This window comes from Myiozetetes cayanensis, unplaced genomic scaffold (genome assembly GCF_022539395.1).
Source record: "Myiozetetes cayanensis isolate MyiCay16 unplaced genomic scaffold, myiCay2020 scf1, whole genome shotgun sequence".
Lineage (NCBI taxonomy): Eukaryota > Metazoa > Chordata > Aves > Passeriformes > Tyrannidae > Myiozetetes > Myiozetetes cayanensis.
The window spans coordinates 63,489,715-63,505,386 of NW_026086604.1; the positions used below are offsets into that span (position 1 = coordinate 63,489,715).

The 15,672-nt window shown below is 36.5% G+C and overlaps 1 protein-coding gene across 2 annotated transcripts in view; it reads left to right on the forward strand.

Moving 5' to 3' along the window:
- The window catches only part of LPCAT1 (lysophosphatidylcholine acyltransferase 1), a 68,437-nt gene that overhangs the window by 38,130 nt on the left and 14,635 nt on the right, over positions 1-15,672 (forward strand). For both annotated transcript variants that reach the window (XM_050326448.1, XM_050326456.1), the window contains exons 10-12: positions 5,790-5,915; positions 12,420-12,573; positions 13,412-13,510. In XM_050326448.1, coding sequence (XP_050182405.1) covers positions 5,790-5,915; positions 12,420-12,573; positions 13,412-13,510 — 379 coding nt within the window. The remainder of the gene's footprint in view (positions 1-5,789; positions 5,916-12,419; positions 12,574-13,411; positions 13,511-15,672) is intronic.

Sequence of the window (15,672 nt, forward strand, 5' to 3'; positions counted from 1 at the left end):
CCTTGTTGGAGCATGTCATACAGTTAGAGCAGCAACTTACCAGCCTGACATATGAGCATTACATTTTTGCTTTTGAAAAATGAATACTCTTTTCCAGCATGCTGATAAAGGCGAAGAATATTACAGATGGGTTTCTGTTGCCATCTTACCTTTTGTCGTCTTCTATGCAGTCAAAACCAGTTTTGTTTTTTTTTCTTGAAGGCTTTGACAACATCAGTATGTGATCTCTGCCACTATATGTGATGCTGGTTGCCGAAGAGTAGCCTTGAGGATGTGGGTTTACTGTAGCTTACTGGTCTGTCTCATATTTATCTGTTGTTTTCAGTGGCCAGTTAAATTTAACTTTGGAAAAGCTGCTGTGCTCTTTGCCTGTGCTGTCTGAAGTTTCATATGTGATTCTGCACAGGTACTACTTGGATGCTCAGCATTCAACTTGGAAATTCAATGCTTTTTTTTGGCATTTTTACACCATCTAAGACATCCCTGTACCATCCCTGTAGGTGTTCAAGAAATGACTGGACATGGCACTTAGTTCTGTGGCCTCGTTGACGAGGTGGGGATTGGTCAGGGGTGGACCCAAGGATCTCAGAGGTCTTTTCCAACCCAAAGGATTCTGTGCTTGGTTTGGGTTCCAGGTCACATACAAAAATGGAGGTGTGCATTCTGTTCATTTCCGTGAATGCTGTGGTTGTTTCAGCTGGGCAAACTGCCCAAGAAGAGGGTTAACTGTGCAACTTCTTGCTACATTTATTTTCTCACCAAAGAAATAAATTTTTTAAAGTTAAGTAATAATTTGCAGAAGTTTGGTTTGAGCTAGATTTTTCAATGCTGACAACACAAGGAAAATCTGCCTCATTTTTCACCCTTGAAGATCTGTGATGTGCAAGTCTACAAGACCAACAATTACAGGACCCATTTTCAGCCAGGGAGAAGTGCAGCTGTTGGCAGCTTCTTTTTCTGTCTAAAAATTAAACCATCATGAGATACTCTATTCCTGATGTGAACTTCAGACTCATGACTAGACCTTAATTTGCTTGGAGAATGTCACAAAGTAGTAGTCTGAGGAGAGAAAAGGGACTCTCTACTCTGGCCTTGCAAAACTAAATAGGTACAAGCTCTTCAGTTTGGGAAAACATTAAAAAAAAAAATAGTGGAGGATTGTTTTGAAGGTCAGCAAAATCAATGGGTGTTCTGGAAATGCACAGTAAGGGATTCCATAGCAGAAGAGAGAGAAAGCACTCAACAGTAGATTAACTGAAATTAAATGGAGCAAGTCTTTAAAACACACACAAAATTGTGACATTCACTATGAGATACATAAAGTGACTCCATCAGAGCTGAGATATACTGTAAAAAAAAATGTGGTTAATCAGTGATTCTAAAACATAGCGGTATGAGTGGTCTCTGGTTCAGAAAATTTCTGTACAAATGACTACTAGTAATTGGAGTTATTTGTCCACTTTGTTTTGTCTGTCTTTTTGCTGAACATATGATAATGAAGAAAAATAACAAATTTGATGTTATCTTAATATTTTTAGCACCTTATAAAGTTTATAGCTGATTTATAGAGGGTTTTTTTTGAGCAACCTGTGAAGTATTCTCTTCATTAGTTCACAGTTCTGCTTATTAACAACTTAAAACACTTCTAAAGTGTTTTTGTTGAAGTGTGGATTCAGAATGTCACAATATTGCCTGTACTTTTTTCTCTCACTTCTCATAATATTACAACAGTCACATTCTGTTTTATGTTCAACCTTTTGCATGCATAGTGGATTGGTATGCAGAAAATGAGAAAGTTGATCATTTACTTTGTATTATGACTGCACAAGTGTTAGATATGGAGAGCTGTTTGGTGTAGACATCAGGATATAACAAGTGCAAGTGTTCTGTGTCATAGATTGAGTTTGCAGGAAAGCTTCTGGGGTTTTGTTTCATTTGGGTTTATTATTTTTAAGTGACTTTCTGACTTTCATATCATATTACATGAAATTTCAAAGGTAAATAGCCAGCATTTCAGGGAAGTCAGGGAGGGAAAAAGTCTCAAGGTATGTCAAGCCAGACATGCATGCCAGGCCATACAAATTTGCTGAACATTAAGAAGTCCAGGCTCACGTTAACTGACTGTGCAAGCAGAGGTAGTAGGAAGAGAAGAGGAAAAGAAAATGCTTTTAAATAAAGATATGGGAAAAGTTGTTTTATTTCTAGTTTATTAAAAATATGGAGTTGCACTTGTGATTTTCATCTCAAATTGAAATTATCTGTTTTCTTTGTCTATCTTTTTTCCCAGTTGAAGTAGAGAAAGGTTGCCCTGGAGATAAGTTAAAATAGTTTAGTAACTGGTTCTGTAGAAAATCTTGTGAGTTGCAGTTGTACCCAGGCCTTACAGAGAGCTCTAGTATGCCAGGCTTTATTCTAGAAACTGAAAAATTCACAAATCTTGTCACAAATAATAAAGTTTATATGTCCTCCAGCTTCAGTTTCTTCGACATTCTGAGCTGAAATCAGGGTCCTATACAGCTTGTAATTTGCTAGCCCTGTACAGCTTGTCATTAGTCTTCTGAACTAAAGAGTCCCTTGGACTCTATCGGGCCTTGGTTGATTCTATGACTGAACTTTGCTGTGAGTTAAAGTTGTTTCTTACCTTCTCTATTTCTGATCTTTATTATTGTGAAAGTCTGGATGTGTATATATATATATATACACACTGTTTATGTCCATTTGTCTTTTTTTTTTTTTTTTTGAAGTCCAGTAACTGGAAAATTGCCAACAGGTGACCAAGAGAAGCTGCTTTTGTCCTTCTCAGTCCTGTTTTGTGTATGTGTTGACATTGAGCAGGTATTAGTAGTATTGGGCATTTTCCTATACTGGCCCAAATACCATGCCTTTTATTAGAGATGCACAAAGCTATAAAAAGACGATGGTTGTCATTCCTCCTAGTGGTTTGGCTAAGTCTGAGGTGATCCCTGCTTTTATTTGGAATTTGTTCTGTATCTTAAGTTTGGGTTTAGTTGTTTGTTGGTTATTTGTTTGGTTGGTTTTTTTAATTCCTCTTCAGCTAGGCCCATTCAATGTGTTCATGGACCATTATTTATAAAGTTATTTAAATCTGGCATTGGTTCTGGGATGGCAGTCAGTTTTCAACCTTCCTCCCAGGCTGAGTGCCCTCATCTTTCTTAGTCATCTTTCTTTTGAAGAATTTGAAAAACGTCATGCTTTTGTTTTTCAAAAGTTATTATTTCTTGCTTTGGCTTGCCACCTTATGGTTATGTTTTAAATTGTCTCTCTTCTCTTGTTTTCCTTGAGAAGAAGGTTGGGGTTTTGTTTTTTGTTTTTTGTTTTTTTTAAGTCTCTTCATTCTCATTGCCACTTTTAATCAGTTTGAGTTACTCTAATTTTTTTTTTTGTCCTTTCAGAATCTTATTTGTTAAATGTTTACTACTTCTCCTGATTCCCTGATATGTGCAACAGAGGAACGCTTTATCCTTTCAGTTTCTTTTAACTTATTTTTAAGCAGCTTCCTCTTTTCCGTGTAGTTGCCCTGTGCTTTAGCTGATTGCCTGTAAGTTTCTGTATTTCTCTTGCATGCTGTACCTACTGTGGCCTTAAGAACTGATGAATTTTGGTGTAATGTGCTTGGCTCGGCAAGATCTTTGTTTATTACCATATTCTTTTATGTATACTGCTCTGAACAGTACTGCTTATAGCATGTCCTTCCTGACCTAGGGGTTCAGCTATTTCACTGACAGTTGACATGGAAGGCTCTAGGGATGATTGAGCACACAGACAGTTCAAAAGAAGGGAATGGGAAGTAATCTCAACTGGCAGGATAGATTCTTTCATCTGCTTCTTTTTCTTCTTTTGAGGAAAATTGATTCTGTATTGTAAAATACCGGTGATTCAATATTTTATAATACCCTGTATTAAATACTGTAAAACAGAAGTTTTGACAAAGTCACAGTACCTGATCTCTAAGTCAGGTTGAACTTGGAAATGGATTTAAATCCTCACAGCATGGGGGAGTTCTTCACCTGTATTTTACGCTATATGCATTACTATGTTAACCCTAAGTCTTTGCGATGAAGTAAAGTGTCACAAGAATCTCTTTTCCATTCCATGAAGTGTTTACTGATTTACAAATAGTACTGGGACACTGTGTAGGAGGAGGAACAGGAGCACATAAAGAAGAGAAAAATTTGGAGGAACTGAATTTAATTGCTTAAGATCACCAATATGAGGCAATCTAATCTTCAACAGTCTGCATGATTTTAAGATGACTTTTCTATGTACCTGTATATTTTTGTTTTGGTTGGCCTTGTCCTTTTCATTGTTTCTTCTTGGCAAGAGGAAGGCTACTGATTCAAGATCACTACCTTTTATGTCCTTGTTTTGTTCATAAATAACTTATATATAATACCTATTTTTAATGTATTTGGTACTTTTGAGGTTGAATATCTATTAGCAAGGTGTTCTTCTTGAATATTTGACTTTGTCAGCCTTAAAGAGAAGAGAGAAACCAGTAGCTTTAAGGTTAAATGCATGTCTTACTAACATCTTGGAATTCCTGAAATTTGGTCATTAATTGATGAACAAAAGAGCTTATGTTGGCTTATGTTATTTACATTGGCATTCAGAGGCTTTAGAATGAGATTCTGAGGAACAGAGTGCTTAACAGAAATTGTTCATTGTATGAGAAGCAACTGCCATTACAAATCGAACTATTTATAATAAAGCATAGAACTGAATGCAGAGTTGTCATCAAAGCCAAAATGACTGTGGCATGCCTTGGGGTTTTGTATCGATCTTGCCATTAGTGTATATTAACTTCACATGTGAAAAAGGTGATTAGCAGTCAGTTAGAAAAACTGTACATGGAAAGAATGAAGGTAAGTCAATAAAAAAAATTCTCGAGGCTTCATTAAACTAGAAAAGGCTGCATAAAGGAGGTAATGTTCCTTATTAGTATAAGGAAAATCAAGTATGATGGAAATCGTGGCAGATGAGTAACTCATACAGAACAGTGTTTCCTTTCTAAATTTTATCTTACACTGAAATCTTAAATGCCTCTTCCAAACCAAAATGTCTTCCTCTCAACTTTGCATAGCAAATGAAGGGCAGCTACAATATCAGGATTTCCTTGGAGTGTATTGTGGTGCTGCTATTACTTACAGACCATGAAGTTAAAAGTAAAGCAAAAATGAATACTCAATTGTTGATATATAAAAGCTTGGGAGTATTTTTTCTTCTACCTTTCTCATGTCACACGCTTAAAAATGACTTGTGTTTGCATGGAGATTAGCTCTGCTTGCTTTTATATGTTATGTTCTAGCTATTCTTTATAGAGAAATGTCACCTGTCATATAATATTAGTATTAGCTGAAGGTAGTAGTTGTTCTACTCAAGTGATTACACTGACATTAATAAATTAATATAAAAATATTGAATATAATTGATAAATATGTATTTGTGTTCTAAATTAAAAATCTTGAAACCCTCGTTATTCACTTCTGTGAAAATATAGATGAATTTATATGTCTATGAAACTGTGCACTGCATAATTTTTCCCTTTTGTTCTTCATATTTGTATGGACTCATAAAGTCAAAATAGACGTTTTACAATGGATCAAGTCCATATTTCATTCTTTCTATGAGAACTTACTTTTATAGGCTCTTTCTTATAATTTTTCAGACTAGAGAGCATAATACAGGATTTTTTGCTGTTAAAAAAAGTGATCATTGTGTTCGTTTTTCATAGATTGTCTTATTTACAGTGTTTCTTTGGTTTATTTAAGGGCGTTGGGAGTTCCAGTGACAGACTATACATTTGAAGACTGTCAGCTAGCTTTGGCTGAAGGACAACTTCGTCTACCTTCAGATACATGTCTTTTAGAATTTGCAAAGCTTGTGAGAAGCCTTGGGTGAGCATATACAATGTTTATATGTAAGGTGCATATTTATTATATATCCATGTTTATACAGTTTTTCTTTCATATTAAAATATCGCATTTATGAATATATATGGAATGTTGCCATAATATGATCAGGGAAACACCCATGTAAAATCAAATCAGTACTATAATTCACCTGCAAGCAGCACCCCTGAATCCTAATGATTGTAAAGTAGGTTGTAAAGTTCTTATTTTTTGCCTGACAAGTCAGCAGAGTGAGTCTGAAGCGTTCATTCCTGAGCAAAACTAGAAGATGCTTTCTGAAGAGGGTCAGGAATACTGTGGGATTCCTAATATATGTTACAGTTAAGAGTCAATTGCCTTTTCCTGTGACATCTGTGAAGGGAAAACGAGGGCTGCCATGGCAGTCTTGTGAGTGGATTAACCTCATAATAGTGAGGACAGAGGGGTCACCCTTTCCCAAGAAGCAGAAAGTGGTAGTTGATCTTTTGAGTAGGTTACTGCCAGATGAACTTTCTAATGAAACTTTAGCTCAGTATATTCAGCATGGATCTTCTCTTCTTTCTTCCCATAGTGTCATGCAAACACCTTTTCTGATTTTTTGTCTCATCAACTGAAAGTATAGAGCACAGTTTCATGTTTTCATTCTGTACTTTTATTTCCTTCCACTATTTTTTCCTTCATCTTTAGCTTGTGTACATAAATGAAAATGAAGAAGAGCAAAGCTGTATTGGAGCATAAGGAATGTAGGACAGCTATACATTATGCATTCAGATGATAAACATATATTAATCCATTGTCAGGACTTCCATCTGAAAAGACTTCCGTTAGGACAGGAGAGGCTTCTAAGGGCAAAGAGAGATTCTCACTTTGTTTCAAAGGCTCTGAATTTACAGTACCAAGAAAAAAAAGCAAGCGAAACAAAACAACCACCCACGTCTCTTATTATGCAGTTGATAATCCCAGGATTCAGTCTAATCCTCTTGTTAAGTTGTGTGGCTTCTGTCTGCTCAGTTTAAAACTGTTCTTTCAAATTATGCTTTTCTGGGTTTTTGTTTTGGCCTCTAAAACAGTTACATGCATTTGTGAGTGAAGTTCCCTGCAGCCCAAAAGTTCCCTCTCTGCTTTGAGCAATTATTCACTGGTGAAATATCCTGTCTGGAGTTGGGTATGTGCCAATAAGAAGGCTATTATGATGGTATTTTTATGGCACATTTGGATGAAGATTTTAATATGACTTCATCTATAATGCACGTTTGATTAGATGTAGTCATTTTGGTGTTTATTCAAAGGTTTTGAGACCAGGGAGGCACTAAGATCATCCACTTGCTTAGCTAAATGACTGGAACAGTAAGTTTTAGCCAATGGATTTTTCATCAAGTGTTAATACTTGCTTTTGACCAATGACATACCTTTGAGGTAATATGAAATTTTGAAAGATTTCTGTAGTGAGACAAATTCAGACACTACATTTTGGTTTACATACTTTGAAATCAACTTACACCTCAGTTTGCTGCACTGCAGAGTTATTTCTGTGCACATTATGTATCTAGAGAATTCATTGTCATTGTCTGAAAAATTTGCTTAGTCTGTGGTCAGCTGGATGGGATTCAATCCAGAAGCCATGCAGCCACAGCAGTGAGTTCTTGTGCTTCATCTAACAAAGAGCTCAGGCTTCTCAAATTGTGCATTCGTTAGTCCTCAAGCAGTCATGCTTCTCTTGATGAGACTGATAATTTAGGTCTGACCAATGAGATGATTACTAAGCTATATGCAGTCTGTATTATAGCTTTTATAAATTGTAAATCCTCTACTTTGTTTGATTATTTGTTGCATAATTAATTAAGCCACTGTTTAAAGTGAGTCTCTGTTTTTACTTGGGCTGGGTCTGTTACCATGTTCTAGACATTGAATCTTGTTTGGATTTTGTGCCTTACTAAAGATGCCTTCGGATTATCTCTTCAGGAATTGTTAATGCAGTTAATTAAATCACATCTCCATCTTTTTATGAGATGCTTTATGGTAGTTGCCTGCAAGGAGGTTTTTGAGTTCTGATTTGATTTGTTTTTATTCTTTCAAACTTCTGTTTATTTCAATTCCTGTATCTACTTTGCTCATGAACTACAAGCACCTTCCAACTTTAATTGTTGTTCCTCTTTCTTACGGAATAGTGGCTTCTGGACCATCAGTGGCTTCTTACAGAATTCGGTTTTCTAATTTTTTTAGTTGTGATTGTTCTCAGTTTTAATTTCGGTTTTTGGAAATTAGAGATATCTCTCTTTCCTAAGGAAAAAAAAAAGCCAAATGGAGCATATATTGTAAGCCAGAGTAGAATTGTTTTAGTGACTGTGTTCTGCATACTGTTAGATGGGGCTTATAAAGTCAGGTCTTAAAGTAACCTGAAATTTTACTTAAGTAATTCTACTGGTCCTGGCGTTTTGAAATTTTTTTTTTTTTTGGGGGGGGGGGGAGTTGGCTGTAAGGAGGGAGGAGAAAAGAATCAATAGATCATCTGTTTGCATATCCCATGCTTGTTTTATATTTTTTTTTACTTCATGGTTGTTTTATCCCAAATCTTTGATTTTTAAAACCCTAGGTATGATTTGGAACACATAGCAAGAGTGGATGTGTTATGTCCATCTGTTTTAGTCACTTTGGTTTTTCTTATTAATTTAAAGTCTTTTTGGAAAAAATATTCTTTAAAAAGGAAGGTTATGCATCTGTATTCCCTAGGGGAGTTTTTCAGCTTGGCAGCACTCATACTTGTACAAGATGACACATTTTGTCTTCCTGCATGGTAGTTGGCCTCCACTTTGTGCCTCAAAAAGCGATGAGTATAGAAAATACAGCAAAATTATCATATGGTAACATGGTGAATGTGTGTTTTATTATTGGTGTTCATGTGGCACAGGACTCTTTGGTTTGGCAGGTTCTTGATGTGGTGTATGCCTTTAGTACACGGACTCTGAGGTTCTTCGTACTTTTCACTGAAGACAGCATGGCTTTGCTGACTATGTCTTTCAAAAAATACAGTTTGCACCACATTATCTTTTTTAGGTCATATTTCAGGAAAATCCATTGTTCTTGCCTTTTAGACTTCTTTGCTTTTGCAGTAGGATTATTTTTAGTAATTTTTACCTTTAGCAATGGGCAGCAATTTGGGTTTGAACTCTTTTTGAATTCTCTTTGCTTTCCTACCCTGAGTATTACTGGCATCTTGTACCCATGTGATGGCTACTATTGATGTCTGCCCTGGAGGAATATTCAACAACCTTAGAATGCCTGTAAGGTTTACCTCCTTACATACTCTCTGGCCCTGGTGAAATTCAATGAAATTCAAACCTACTGGTTTTAATCAATTTTGCTGTCCCTTAGAAGCCTTGGTATTTTGGTAAGAATGACATGAATTACTGACTACTGCTCTCCAGTATTATCAAGTCAGTTGTGAGGATCCTACTAGACAATGCTACTATAGGCTTCTAAAAAGATCTGTAAGGAGTATATAATTACCTCAGAGGCCTGATGCCTGTCTGTTCTTGCTCAACAGTCTTTACTATTCGGGCTACAATGCAAACTTCTGCTTTACATGTGTGCCTGAAATGGTGGTCCAGAACTTTTAATCCCCAGTGTAATAACCCTCACAGCTAACAAATAGTTCAGTAACTTCAGAGAGTTCAGAGATTATCTATAAAAAAAAAAAAAACAAAACAACCACTTCTGGAGGATGTTGTTCATCTGCATTTCTGATAAAAGCAGTACTCAGAGTATTCAAGAAGGTCAGTTTTGCAGCTGTTCAGTATCCTTTCTCCACTATGACATGAAGTAGCACAGAAGTACATCAGCAGACACAAAACTGAATGTATTGTGCTTTTCTGGCTTAGGGCATGTTTCTCTGTGCTTGCAGTTTACAGTAGCTATCTACAGGATCCAGCTGTTCTTCCAGCTCTGTGAGACACTAGAAGGTTTTTGGCAGGTTCCCAGCATGCAAGAAGGGAGTTTGTTTTCAAATAGTCAAATTCAGCTAAAACTAGCTTACTTGCTAAAAATAGTGGTAATTATGCTGAAAATACTCTACCTTCAGGGATCTGGTTTTCCTTGTGAAGTCTGCTGTGAAGAATTTAATGTTCAGAATTTAATAATAATCTTGAAAAATGTCCTTTCCATCTTCATGCACTCAGGAATGGCTTTTTGTTCTCTTTAGTGTGCACTGACCTAGAAAATAAAGCAAATCACCACAACAGCACATAATGTTTTTTATCATAAAGCCTAGATCCTGTGTGGACGCCATTAGACCAACAAACGTGACTTCATCAGTAAAGACACTTGCTGTTCGCTTTCTAGCTTTTATGGCCTTCACTGAGATAAAAGTAACAATTGTAGGGGAATTAAGCCATTAAAACTATTTCACATGGGTTCAGAACCTATTACAAGACTTGGACTTGGTTTCAGAAAACTTTAGTATAACAGCTTTCGTCATCAATACATCAATTACTTTCTGATTTTGAAGGGCTAGAGGGAAGCCCATCTTGGATTACGAGAAGTATAATGCAGATATACTCAAGTTGAAGTAGTGTTTGCCTCACTGATCCACATACTACTTTTGAGATCGGCACACGTCTTCTGTATTTAGAAAAGAAAAACCACAAGATGTCTGTAAGTTTTGTGGTAAGTCATGCTATTTTCCATGCAAGGTTTTGCCTTCAAACTGTATTTTAACTTTTCAAATTTAATTACTGATGAAGAAGACATCTTGCAAGTCTTGAATACTACTCACCAAAGGGGTACTCCCTCAGTTATAGAAAGTGAATTTTGAGTCAATTCATTGCAAACCAAATCTCTCTGATTTAGAGACAGATGTTGGACTCTATATTCTGTGTCAATGGTGGCTTATCTCAAGGAAGGATTTGGATGCCAGCTGTCCTTATCCTACAGTTAAAATCCATTTCAGCTACTACAGTGGGATGTATTATCTGTGGACAGTTCTTGCATGTAATCCTGCATGTGAGTAGCTGAGTTCTGTGTGCATCTCAAATCCTCTATGGATTTCTTTTTTATTGTTCCTTTTACTTTTCTACTTGGTCATGAAAAGTGAATGTTTGCAGAGGGGTGTCTCACTCCTCTTTTCATGCTGTCTAGAACTAAATCTTGAGGTAGGTGCTTTAATGCTAGGATGAAGAACATAACGAATGTTCTGTGGGAGCCATGGGTCTCTGGAAGAATTCTTGCACGACCTTCTTCAGATCTTATAATTCAGAAATACAGGACTTGGCATTGTTTAGGTAATACATATTTGGTCAGTATAGGTCCTGACAGACAGCATGGTAGTTGTATTTTTACTTAAAAACCATGATGTTTAGGAAGGGTCATTACAGCAAACAATCAAGTTCTGGAGCTGATGTAACAGATAATCTTCCTATCAAAAATGCTCTTATCTTCTTTCAGAAGCTCCTGAGAATGCTGATATTAAGCATTTTATTCATTCTTGTTACTTGAGAGGAAGCTGCTGAGGAGTCCCAGCTGCGGCCTGGGAACAGTTCTGGTGTGAGCTTCTGAGTTCTGTAAATAACTGCTTTTCCTTGCCTGCAGCAGTGAACAGCAAAACAGGCAACTGCAAAAGGATATTGTGAGAGACTTTATTGACTTCTTTTGTCTTCAGTCTGGAAAGTTTGGATGCCCATGTTACCCTAAATCACTTCAGAGGAAACCTGCTGATCAAGATGTGCTTGATGTTGTATTAGGGAGAGAATCTACTTTTCCTTGCATGCCTGTAGCACCATTTATTATATTCATTGTAAGACTTTTTTGCCAAATGGAAACAGGAAGCTTGACTTAGGGGGGGAAAAAAAACCAACTATGAAGTAGATAACTACATAAAGCTGTTCATTCATCAGTCAAAATCTGGTTTTGCAAGAAGGACTGAGGAAATTCTGTAGCTGTATGCGCTGTTATGATTTTGTGTAGGTCACCTTATAAGGGTGTCCAACTCTGGACTGAATGTGAAAAATGAGGACTGACAAACAGGATTAACAGTATAATCGCTATTATGTAATCCCTGATTTTTTTTTTAGGCAAGATGCATCAGGTCTTTCCTGTTCAGTGACATTAGTAAATTCGGAAACGTAATTGGTTTATGTTGCTGTCCTACAATACAGCCGTATTCAGGTGACCTGAATTCCACCTAGTTTCTCCGTGCTTGGTATTTATTAGCTAGTTCTAGACTGTGTTTCTTCATGTTGAACTGCTTACACATATGACTTATAATTAAGGTAAAGGACACAAATTTATGTCCAGGGTTCTTAAACCCTTGTAGTAACTTCTAATACAGTTCCAGAACTAATGAGAGCCTTAAAATTATAGGAATCCAGTATTTTATTAAAAATTTGTGTAATAATTCTGATTCCAGTTTTTTTAATGCTTTACACCATTATCATCCATTGCTTCATTTGGTGTATTAAAATGTGCATTGTTAAAATTGGGTTTATTTTTAAAATGTGCAAAAATAATGTTTTCTAGGCTGAAGCCAGAAACACTTGAAGATGATCTTGATAAATATGCTGCAAGTGCCATGAAAATGAAGAAAGAAAAGGTTGATCTTAAAGAATTTTCAGCATACTTGCAATTTCCGGTTTCTCACACATTAGAAAGTATGTTCGCACTTTTTGATGAGGTAAGAAACAACATATAATAAAAATGTTAATACTTTTTGTAAATTCCACTTCAACCTACTTCTTTTCCAATTGCATTCACCAAGATATGATTTTGAGCATTTCACCATAGTGTTTGCCTACTACATGTCCCTTTCAGCAACATAAGGGCACCTAAATAAAGCATTTGTTCAGGTAGAAGTTAAAAGGAGTATCAACTGGACAAAAATTTCTTTCTAGATGCAAAATATGAAGAGGAAGAAAGCTTAGGGTCAGGCTAAACCTCTGCTGCTGCTCATTGCAACTGAATGAAGCGTCTGTTAGCTGGTATTTCGCTTACCTTGTAAATAAATTACTCGTTTTTCTAGGATACCTGAAACTTGAAGGACTTCTCGTTCCTCTGGCAGTCAGAGGAATGGGGAAATTACTATTGTCTTTGTCTGGATGAGGTGCTGTTTAGACCGGGAGGTGGATATGTCCACAGTGTTCTCTCTCAGACCAAAGAGCACGTGTTCTTGTATTCATGGCTTAAATTAGGCTGTGTTGTCCTCTCGTTCTCTGGTTTTAATTTCAGCCAAGTAATTCAAATGGTTTGATGTAAAAATCTTAAATATGCGAGTGAAGGGTGACAGCAGCAGCACTATCTTCTAAGAATATTTAAACTATGACTTTTGACTGAGACTCCAAAAAGGGCCTGCATAGCTTTCACACAGGTTCTTGCCCTCATGTGATTTTGTTTCAGTGAGACTCCATGGCATATGTAACTATCTTTCTGAATAATCTGCATCTTTAGCAACTGTTTGTTATTATGAAAATTCTCATACAAACTGCACTATTTTGAGGGGAGGTTTTCCTTCACAGAATGAAGATGGTGTAATTGACATTCGGGAATTTGTCATTGCTCTGTCAGTTGTCTGTAAACCATCCAAAACTCTGGAAACAATTCAGTTGGCATTTCAGGTAAGCAGCATTTTCTTGCTTTATGTGGTTTACTTATTTTTAGAAATTTTTTTTACTGCCATTAGACTTAATAGTAACATTCCCTTTAATTATTTTATTATATTTTACAACAATGGAAAGTTAGATTAAGAGGTCATATTAAGAGGAAATCCATTGCAAGTTTAAGTTGTGTAAAATTATGGAAGTTTGCAATTTGAAATTGTTATTTGTAGAACTCTGCTAGAATCCTTCTCAGCAAATTGAGTCTCAAACCTCAAGTATTTTGTATTGATTCCTCTAAACTAAAGGCTCTTAAGTTGTACTTACTACTGTTAGAATGTTTAAATCAAATCATACTTTTCAAGTCAATACAGTATTTTTTAAAAAATTCCTACGTGTTAATAGAGATTATTTTTTTATTTTCTATTAAGATTTTCTTCCCTCTTAGTCTTCCCATGCTTCTGTGGTGGTCCTGCAGTCTTTTTCCAGACTTTATGCTTCCTAGAAGTGCTCCTGATCATGTTCTATTTTCAGTGGTTTTTTGTAGCATCAGCATAGATCATTAATACAGGCTTTTTTGGCAAAGTGACAGCAACAGTGCTTAATATTTGTCATTCTGTTGGGTTTCAGACACCTTGAAATATTTCTTTTCCATTAATTTCTTCAGTATTGCTATTTCAACGTGCAAACTCTGCTATATCCTGCATCATCTTTTCCCTTTGGCTTGGCCTCACATGGTCTTTCATGTTGCTGAAACTGAAAATGCTAACTCTTGATGCTGTCAACATTCAGTTGCATGGCACTACATGGTAGCTTATTTTCCAAGTAATTATTTTCAGGTCCCTCACCATACCTGTGTAACCTTAACTATGATACACTCAAGAAATGAGACTCCCTTGGATGCCTAGTGTTCACATGCATAGGCTTACCCTTCAACCAGAATCAAATCTGACAAAGGAGGAACAAACAAAAATATTTAGTTCCTATAAATTTGGGGGGAAATTTGTCATTAGTAACTGCTGCTACTTACTACTACTTCTGAGGCAAAAGCAGAAAGGTCTCTGTCTTTACTTGATCAATTTGATCTATACAGTGGCATATAGAAATAGTCAGGTCCTGTTTGGTCAGCTCTGTGTCATCATAGTAAAATGTACATGCTTAAAGTAAAATTGAAGGGGGCTTTTGGGAAATATTTTAGTGAAATTTAGCTGTTGTGATTCATAATGCACAATATAATTTTACCATTTGAGAGGAGGAAAAGCTCAGATTGGACAGTTATTTTCCTTTTGGAAGTACTTGAATTTAATAGAACTGTTTTTCTTTGTAAAATTTCTGATCTTCATGATCTACTTCATTCTTCAACTCCTAACACATAATTTTTAGTTGCCTGGTTAATTGCAAAATATAAATTTAGCTATAAAATTGCAAAGATGATTTATGCATGTAAGAAAGGGAAATGGGTATGGCTCATTTTATCCTGCTAGTGATGATTGGAAGGGTTAAGACAAGTCTCACACTGAGGAAATGTTGCTCATTATTCTAGAAAAAAAGGAAAGAGAACCTTTTTTTAATCCTTTCCTGCCTCATGTCCTGCCTTCATGTACCATAAGATATTCACAGAGCTTACCTGGAGTTATTGCAGGTTCTAACCAGTTCATGAAGGTATGACTTTGAACAGGTACTGTCCTCTGCCACGTGCTACTTTTTGCCAAGCATATTGTCATTTACTCTCAGGGAAAGCGCAACATTTCATATAGCTACAAGTTTTCAAAGTGAAGGTGTTTATTATATGGCTGAAGAACTTGAAAAATAGTATCATTATATACTGATGATACAAAACTGGGGTAAGTGGCTGATACACCTTAAGGCTTTTCTGCCTTTCCACAGGACCTTGATAGACTGGAGAACTGGGCAGAGAGAAACCTAATGAGGTTCAGCAAAGGCAAGTGTAGGGTCCACCTGGGGAAGAATAGCCCCAAGTACCAGTACAGGCTGGGAGCTGACCTATTAGAGACCAGCTCTGAGGAGAAGGACCTGGGAGTCTTCCATGAGCCAACAGTGTATTCTTGGGTCCAGGAGGGCCAATGGTGTCCTGGGGCCCATGGTGAAGAGTGTGACCAGCAGGCTGAGGGAAGTGATCCTCCCCCTCTACTCAGTCCCAGTGAAGCCATGTCTGGAATACT